The 9,410-nt window shown below is 33.2% G+C and overlaps 1 protein-coding gene across 1 annotated transcript; it reads right to left on the bottom strand.

Moving 5' to 3' along the window:
- Positions 1-201: 201 nt before the first annotated feature.
- On the bottom strand, positions 202-6,467 carry LOC145558479 (ADP/ATP translocase-like). The gene is made up of 4 exons (XM_081619736.1): positions 6,383-6,467; positions 3,447-3,943; positions 922-1,296; positions 202-766 (listed from the first exon to the last, which is right to left on the bottom strand). The coding sequence occupies exons 2-4, from the start codon at positions 3,927-3,929 to the stop codon at positions 470-472; spliced, it is 1,155 nt and encodes a 384-aa protein (XP_081475862.1). The 5' UTR covers positions 3,930-3,943; positions 6,383-6,467; the 3' UTR covers positions 202-469.
- Between the last annotated feature and the right edge of the window lie 2,943 nt (positions 6,468-9,410).

Below are 9,410 nucleotides of genomic sequence, written 5' to 3'. Positions count from 1 at the left end.
ACCACCACCTATAACTTGTCAATCCGTCCGTCCTCAGTTTTCTCCAATTGCTGTTAGCTGAATATCAGAAGCAGCTTGTGATTGCCAACCATTCATGAATTACAAAGACAATGGAGTGGGGCAAAATAGAACACCTATGATGAGCAGCTCGAGTAAATTAGCAAATGGTACTAAAAACGGCTATGGCAGCAGCTCTCCAAATTTAACAATTCCAACAAAATACATTGTCTATTCAATTATTTCATATTCATGGCACAAGACATCCAAACGTAAAATGCAAACCTGAACTTGAGCATAAATGACAACACTTCAAAATTCAGAAAGACAGTCCTGTGAAGATAAACAATCACTAGTACGAGGAAGCATAAATGGATATGTTGGTTCTATCAAAATTATTCTAATATTATACGCTTAAATAATGCCCAGAAGACACCAGTGTTCTTTTAATATTGATCGTCATCATAGGAACTTAACCGCCACCAGAACCATATTTCTTGCCTAGGAGAACTAACTGTAGCTTGTCATAACCAGCAAGCACACCAGCACCTGCAACAGCACGCAAAATGTTGGCACCAGCCCCCTTGAAGAGAGATTTTGTGCCTTCCTTCTTCATGATCTGTTGAAATGCATCAATAGAACTCTTGTATTTAACTGCTTCTCCAGAGGTCATCATCATTCTTCTACGCACAGTGTCTATAGGGTAGGAAGCTAAGCCAGCACCAATTGTGATACCCCAACCCAGCAAAAAACTGGCAACAAAGCTATCCTGCAAGCATCAACATTACCAGTATTAGTTAAACAGCCGGAAGAGTATTAAGCTTTGAGCAACCACTAAGACAAAATCATGCATGCGCAAAGCATTTGTGAAGCATAAAAAACTGACAGCATGCAGAAATAACTTGTCAAAAACAGGTATATTACCTGTAGTCCATCAACCAACACCACAGGTTTAAGTGAATCATACATTCCAAAGTATAATCCACGGTAAACAATGATTCCAACACACGAGATAGTGAAACCACGGTATAGCCCAGCTATACCATCTGTTTTGAGTGTTTTCTTATAAACATCAATCATACCATTGAATTGCCTATCACCACCGCCTTTCTTCGCAATCTTAGCATCATTAGCCAACCGAGTCCTAGCATAATCCAAAGAATACACAAAGAAAAGTGATGTAGCACCAGCTAAGCCACCAGATGCCAAGTTTCCCGCAAACCACTTCCAGTATCCATCCTTGTCTTTCTTGAAATTAAACATCCTCTTAAAGTAATCCTTGAAAGCAAAGTTCAGGGCCTATTGGACAAACACATCAATAACCAATTAGCAGGAGTAGCACAAAACATTATGAGAAACAAATAGGCAAAGAAGAATTAAAAGAGTCATGTATTTAGCAAACCCATTATATTGGACTCCACAATGGAATTTGGAACGTCTATAACGTATATGTCTTTCTAGGAAAAGAAGAGTTAAGAGACTTGTGTATTTAGCACAGCCACAAAATTGAACACCACTCTTTTATCTAACTCATTTATCTACTATGGCCTTGTTCAGCAATTAGCTATTTTTGTAGGTTGTTTTACTAGTTAGTTTGACCAAATATTTATATCGATTGCTTTTATGTACTATTGGACAATTATAAATTTACAAAGACATTTGAAAAATTTGATATTGGTTGTAGCTATGCAAAATAACCTTTAAGGACATTACTCACACCATTTTTCATATTAGCTAGGCTGTCTTAAATTACTAGCAATACTTCTAAAATGGGCATAGTGTCTAAAACCACTATTTTTATATTATTTCTCCCACTTTAATTTGGTCCAGCACCAATTAAATATTAAAACACACCTTAAACCCCATCACATGCTTGATCTAGGTGGTCTTGAGTTAATGCGCTTTAATGATGAATTCCTTACCCAGTTAGTATTTTATTCTACTACCTATCTTTGCCTTCTTTAGTTTGACAACTTTTGGCAGACTACAAGGGTCTATAGTGGATTTGTTGCTTCTTTAATTTTTGGTCTTGCTGATGTAAATATCCACCATAGTGATGTCCTGAATTGTAATTCTATGCTAATTTTATTGCTAATGACTAGTTGGTCATTAAGCAAAATATGCAAAAAGGACAGTTTGTTTGAGGCTTTTAGCTCCTGATGTTATGGCCATTACAGTACTAAAGAAAGGAATTTAATTTTTGAGGGTCACATAATGTATGAAGCACTATGAATTTCTTGTGTGCTAGCTCCTAGGAAATATACATGTTAATATGTTGCTGCAGTAACAAACAAAAAAGCCAGATAGCTGCATAATTATAGCATTTCAGGGGTAAAAGTTGGTTGAAAGTATTTGATCCATATCGATGAATAAGTCAGTAGATGATGGAAATATTGAAGTAAAAAAGAAACACCCTATAAGGTTATTGGGGAAACAAATAAAGAGGGTAAATAATTCCCCTCAAAATGGGGTAACTGTTACCCAGTCCCCCCCCCCCCCCCCACCCCCCTAGAGTAACTTTTTCCTCCCCAAAAAATTTCCCAACTTCTACTCTCACGTGCCTCCTCTGCCTTCCTCCCCATCTCCCTCCTCTGGTCTTCTCTCCTATTCATCTTTTTCATCTCCATTTTTGCTTATAGCTTCTTCTATTCTCAACTCTAGATTCTCTCTCCTCCTCTTCTAGTTGTTGCTTATTCTTGATTTCTTCTTTCATGATTATTGCAGCAGCATTGTTGCCAAACTATGAAAAATTAAATATTACCCCCTGTATTATTCCCTCAGTAATTTAGCCCCCTTAAATATTATCCTCTTAATTATTACATGGAATCCAGGCATGGCCTTAGAGTTAGCAGGTGACTTTTGGACTCGATTGAGCCTTGATGTCACGCAGAATTGACCCAAATGTTACTAAAGCCATTTGAGATTGGACCTCAGATTTTTACATTAGGCTCAATTGGCTTAAAAGGCTCAAGCCAAGCCCTGGAATATGAGCTCACAAAGCTTCAAACCTTATCGCACAGCATACCCATATTTGGAATGGGCTCAAAGGTACTACATCCCTAAAATTGAGGGTTACAAGCCAAAAGCCAACCACAAAAAGCTAGTAAAGCTAGCTTATCAGTATTGCCTGAGCTTTTAGCCAAATAAGAATCAAACACTTTTAATTTGGCTGCTTGACCACTTCAAAAATTCAAAAGTCAATGAAAAAACTAGCTAATCCATTCACCAAATACCCCCTATGCTTCTCTCTCTCTCTTAATTCTAAGCGGTTGGTCTTCTCTAGCCCCAGATACAAGACATGAAGACAATAAGATTAAACAAACTACTTTACTAATACTTATGCTATGAATTCATAACATTCATCAACAATAAACAGGGGGCTTGATTGTAAGTCAAAGAAGATATATATTCTGCATTATGGCACAAGCCAAAAAAAGGAAGCCACTGACCTGGGTAGGAAAGTATCTGATAACATTAGCTGTGTTTCCTCTCCAAAGAGAGATCATGCCTTCATCTTTAATGGTTCTTGCAAAACAGTCGGATATACCCTTGTATGGTTCAGACAATCGGCCAGTTTTAAGCATCTCATCTTGATTCTGAACCAAGAGCTTAATTCGTTCAATGGGTGCAGCTGCAGTCTTAGAAACAGCTGCAGAAACCCCTCCCATAAGAAAATCAACCACGAAGTTTTTCTCTGCTTTCTCAGCCACTGCAGGCACAAAAATAGGAGAGGATAGTGGAGGTACGTTTGTCAGGCCAATACCCTGGTATGAGTACAACACGGGATTGTGTAAGCAACCATTTACATAAGGACTGCTAAAATTGTGAGCTCTACAGTTCCTTTGGTGCAAACTGGGTGCAAACTGAGACATGAAGTTAGACTTCCCTTGTATCTTCTTATATATTGACGGATAACCTAACCCATCCATCATTATTGACTTACAACCTGCAAATTAACAAGATGGAATCAACCACAATGAAAAACACTTTAAGAAGTCAACAGAATGACAATTTAGTAGACCCCCTATATTACTTTTGGGGAAAAACTCAGGAAAAATTGCTGAGGGTGTTACTAGCATAGGTACTCAACTTAGACAAATGATATGGCTAGATGGAAAATGAATAAATCAGAGTATAGTTGATGGGTAATGACTTATCCTATAATCTTCATTTATACAAATATGTATAGTCCTTCAAAAAAAAACCAGTCTATGGCAGCATAAAGGATGACATAAACTAAAAATGACATTATAGACCGAAATTTACACAAATATAATTATGCCCTGAAACAAACAAACAGAATAATTATGAACACGGATCACGCATTTTTTCTTTTTTATAATTTTTTTTTCCCTAAATAAATAAATCCAAGTGGGAAGACCAGATAGAAGTGGATAGAGTATAAAGTAACGGTCAATGATAAACATAATAACGAAATGAATCATCCTCTGTAAAACAACAGAACAAATAAACTGTAACCAAATAACATTTATATATGAAATAATTCACATTTTAAGAATATAATTACAGTCTACTATTGATAACATTAACACTATAAGGAAGAGAAACAAACTAATAATGAAAGAATTTTTAATTCAAAAATTAACAATAAATAATATACTTGTACATAATAAATAGAGGATGGTATTGTGTAAACGATAGAAATTTAAATAGTATAACTAATATATAAAGCTAAACTTTTAGCCACACCACGGTGTTCCAACTTTACACCAATTGTTCACCCAGTGTCGCGCCAAGTTGGATGGATTTAGATAGACTTCATATGATAAAAAAAAAATTACTTTAGAATTCTATTTTTAATCAAATTTGGATAGAATTTTACGATAAAATTGTTAGTTTAGAATTTTATTTTCGATAAAATACCACAAATTGAATTATAATTTCATTCAAAAAAAAAATTTAGATTATAATTCTCAAAATCTATCATATAATTTATTTTTTATATTATAATAATTTTTGGAGCAAAAGAAGTAATTCAAGACGTAAAAAAATCCATTTATAATATATACTAATCGGTTAAAATAATATACTTCACAATCTAATTTAATTTTATTACTATGTAGACCTATCAGTCAGGGTCGGGTCACCTTCAGATTACGGGTCAAGAAATATTCAACCTTTGCTCAAAGTTTTGGTTCGGGTCAACCCAACGGGTTCTAATCATTTTTTTTAATTTGATTTATTTTTTGCTAATTTTTTTTTTTTTTATGTATTTAATCGAACATTTTCACCAATATTAATATTAGTCATTACATGTATACTAGAGAGAAAATTGTTACAACAGCACATCATATTACTCACGAACTTTGTGTTATGATATGTTTTAAAATTTGACACGAGGTACAAAACTAGTGTAAATAATTCATATTAAGCAAATTGCATTGATACATAAACAAAGAACAAGTGCAAAACTTAGTTTTCTAGCAACACAAAAAGTTAATCATATATTATAGCCAGTATGAATAAAAAGAAAGAAAATGGAAATACAGAGTATGTTACGAATAATACCAGAGATAAGGGAAGGCCAATGACCCATTAGTTGATAGATGTTGGATTTGTTAATTGACGGAGTATTTTATTTAATGTTCATATAATACCAAATTATTCAAGTTCTAATCATCTTAGAATCTTGTAAATTAATTTTGATTAAACCAACCCAAAAATAATACAAGTAAAACAATAACATACAGTGTAACATATTGCAAATGCACTAAAATAATAAGTCAATTTTTTTTTTTTTTTTTTTTTTTTTTTTTGAAAAGCAATAATAAGTAAATATAACAATGAAAAAATTAATCTAAGAAAAAGTATGCAATTAAATTAATAAAAAATAAATTAAATTAATAAAAAATAAAAGAAAAGAAAAGAAACGGATATAATTATATTAACATCGTACAAACAATCATACTAAAAATATTTTTTTTTAAAAAAAACAAAATATAAAATTTAAAAATATAAAATTCTTAGGATCTTCTCCTAAATCTAACTAATTATGCTGTTAAGAAAACTACGTGACAAATGAAAGTACGATCTGTTTTCATAGTTCGATCCTATTATAAACGATTATAAACAACGACCTGCAATACATTAGCAACAAATTGAAGCAATAATCACAGTAAGCTACAAAAATCAGCTGAAATTCTTCTCTATTAAGAATATTAACGTAAATAGCACATAAAAAAATTTGAGAAACATAATCGATCGTCGTAATTTTGCATAATTTCAGAAATTATTGCCAAAAAATTCAAGAATTTACCTTAGACGGACGCTTAATAAGATTTACTGACAATGAAATTAGCGATAAATACAACATTAAGAAATTAATATATGACTATTTTTAAATGAGGGAGAAAAAAAACCTAACCTTTGAAGCTTCTTCAATGGAGGAGAGAAATCTAGAAGGTGGAGGAGAGAGAAATGTGCAGCGTAAAAGTTAAAAGGTCCTAAAATATGAAAATGTAGGAGGTAGATTTATGACACGCGTAACTAGAATAATGACAACCGTTCATCTTAAGTTGGTACGAAAGTACTACGTATAATTTGAGGAGAGTTATACATATAGACTTTAATAGTGTTACACCACTTACACCAATTAGTATTATATACTCATGGAGTTAGTGCTGTGAAATTTCAAACTGAAATTGTTTAACTGTCCGAAACTGTAGACACCCATTTGTGTCTCCCCAAAATCAAACCCAGTGATGAGTACATTTCGCGTCGAATCATAATCGAATGAAGTGAAAGTGTGGAAAGTTTAGTGTTGCGGATAGTTTTAATTTCTTTTCTCTTCTCTCTGTTTTTGAAAACTTATTTTAAGAAAACAGCCAATCCAGTTTGGTTGGTCCATAATATGGGTCCAATAGTAGTATAGTTGGAAGGGGCTTGACAAGAGCTTTCCAACGATATATTATAAGCTCAATTCCGATGAATATTGAGGAAGTTATGCCCAATTTACTAAACTGGGTCCAGTTTGAGCCTTATATGTGGCCCAGTGATCTAGAGGAGGGCCTAATATAGATTTATCATTTCTAATGCAATTAGGAATGGTTTTAGTCTTCTAGATTCTTCTAGAAGGTTCTTTTCATTCCTAATGCAATTAGGAATGGTTTTAGTCTTCTAGATTATTCTAGAATGATTTTTTCATTCCTAATGCAATTAGGAATGGTTTTAGTCTTCTAGATTCTTCTAGAAGGTTCTTTTCATTCCTAATTCAATTAGCATTGATAAATTGACTTTTGTTGACTTTTTAGAGTTTTAATTAAAATCAAAGAGCATTTTTGAGGAAAAATACGATTTTATCTTCCTATACGGCAATTTTTATCTAATTTTAAGAAAACGCGTGATTTTCTGAATCAGCGCCAAACGCCAGCTGTAGCGCCTGGCGCCAGCGGCCGGCGTTGGCGCCAACTCAATTTTATGTGCGCCAGACTCTGTTTTGATATTTTATCTTTTTGGCTGATTTTCTCTATAAATAACGTGCTAAAAACTCCGTTTTCGATAACCAGTTTTAATCGATTCTCTGTTTTTCTCTCTACAATCTACCAACTCTCATCAAGATTCTCTTGATTACTCTCTTTCTCTCTCTCTTTTCTAAACTAGCCTTCTCTCAAATATAAAAATTCCGCATTCGCAAGACTTAGATACACCTAGCCATATTCGAAGTTGCCTTCGCCCTAGACGTGAAAGGTTTAATTTCTGAGGGTTTGGTCCCAAATCTCTATTTCAATTATTTAATTTAATTGTTTGTTTATTATTTTCCTTGAAGTTACTAACGTGTGTATTTTGTTATTAGAAAGAGGTACGAGGCATCAAAGTAAGTATTTTAATGGTTTTTATTGATGTTATGATGTGGAAATCATGCTTAGATTGTTAGTTTGATTCCTAGTATCATGTCTAGGGTAATTTTAATATCAAGTATGATTTAAAGTACGATGTCTCCTATGTTCTTCCTAATATTTATGATTGTTAGTATCATGTTAGGGTTAAAGATTTGATTTTTATTGTTTAGTGACATGCTAGGGTTTGTTATTAATCTTGTTAGTATCATGCCTTGGATCTTGCTATGCTTTAACATGATTATTATTATGATTAATATGATTGTTATTATGATGATTATTGTTTTGATTATTATTATGATTATTTTAATTATAATTTATTTTATTATGATTATAATTTTATGATGATGATTATAATTATTATGATTATTATAATTTTATAAATATTATATTATGATGATTATTTATTAATGTTGCTTGATATTTATTGTTATTGCTTGATCACGCCTTTTTATGCATGTTTAAAGGGAATTTGGTACTTGTAATCATGCTTAATAAGATATTTAATAATCTTGTTAGGGTTAATTTGATTATATTTCAAGTGATAGCCAATAATAGTGTTATTTGTGCATTAATATTCAACCAACATAGATAAACAGGTTTAGGGTTGATCCTATTGATTGTATGTTAGTCAAAAAGCGCACATGAATACGATCAGAATAAAGTAGAGGCCTATTATTAGGGCAGGTTCAATCTCTTTTAGGTTGGATTTGTACCTTCATCTCCGAACCCTTATTTGGTTCAAGACCTTATGGAGTTGACGATCTCTTGGATCGTTAAGGGGTGTAACCTTCACCCTGTGAACGGTTTACAAGTTCCTAAAACTTGTTGGCGACTCTTTTGCTCTATCTTCTTTCCCTTTGGACGCCACCGTACTTTAGTGTATGATCACAGTGGGGTTCAAGCTAGGGGGTTAACGCTTGAAATTATTCCCTACAGAAACAAACCGACCCATATGAGAACCGAACCGATTAAAAACCGTTTTTTTGACATCAAAAACCGACCCGAACTGTATGTGAATGAACCCAAAATGGAACCAATCCGAATAACGTTACAATGTAAAAGAACCGAACTCTTTAATGAACCGAACCAGTTCTAAACAGAAATGAAATCAAACCGAACCGAAAAAGAATCGAACTGTTTCTAACCCGAAACCGTTTGAACCGAGATAAAAAGCGTTTACACCGAACCGTCAACAACCCATGACCCGTTTGCACCAAAATGTATATAAACCGAACTGTTTATTAACCGAACCACTTGCAAACCAAATTGTTTTATGAATCGGACCGGTTATAAACTAATCGGCTACAAACTAGTAAGATTGGTATGGCTAAACATGAAACAGAATATGATATGTATTTATAAAAATCAATGAGAATTTGAATATAATATGATGCCTATTTAAGAAATGATGAAGTCTCGACTTAATATAAAACTTGTTAACCAACAAAAGGTTAGCAAGTACTATCAAATTTCAAACCAAAATCATTTAACTGCCCGAATCCAAATGACTCGATAAACAATTGAGTTTTTGAAACTGAAAACCGACTCGAACCA

The sequence above is a fragment of the Chenopodium album genome, chromosome 9 (assembly GCF_948465745.1).
Source record: "Chenopodium album chromosome 9, dcCheAlbu1.1, whole genome shotgun sequence".
NCBI lineage: Eukaryota > Viridiplantae > Streptophyta > Magnoliopsida > Caryophyllales > Amaranthaceae > Chenopodium > Chenopodium album.
Note: the sequence above shows the minus strand (reverse complement) of the source record. Positions and strands in the feature narration are given on the sequence as shown.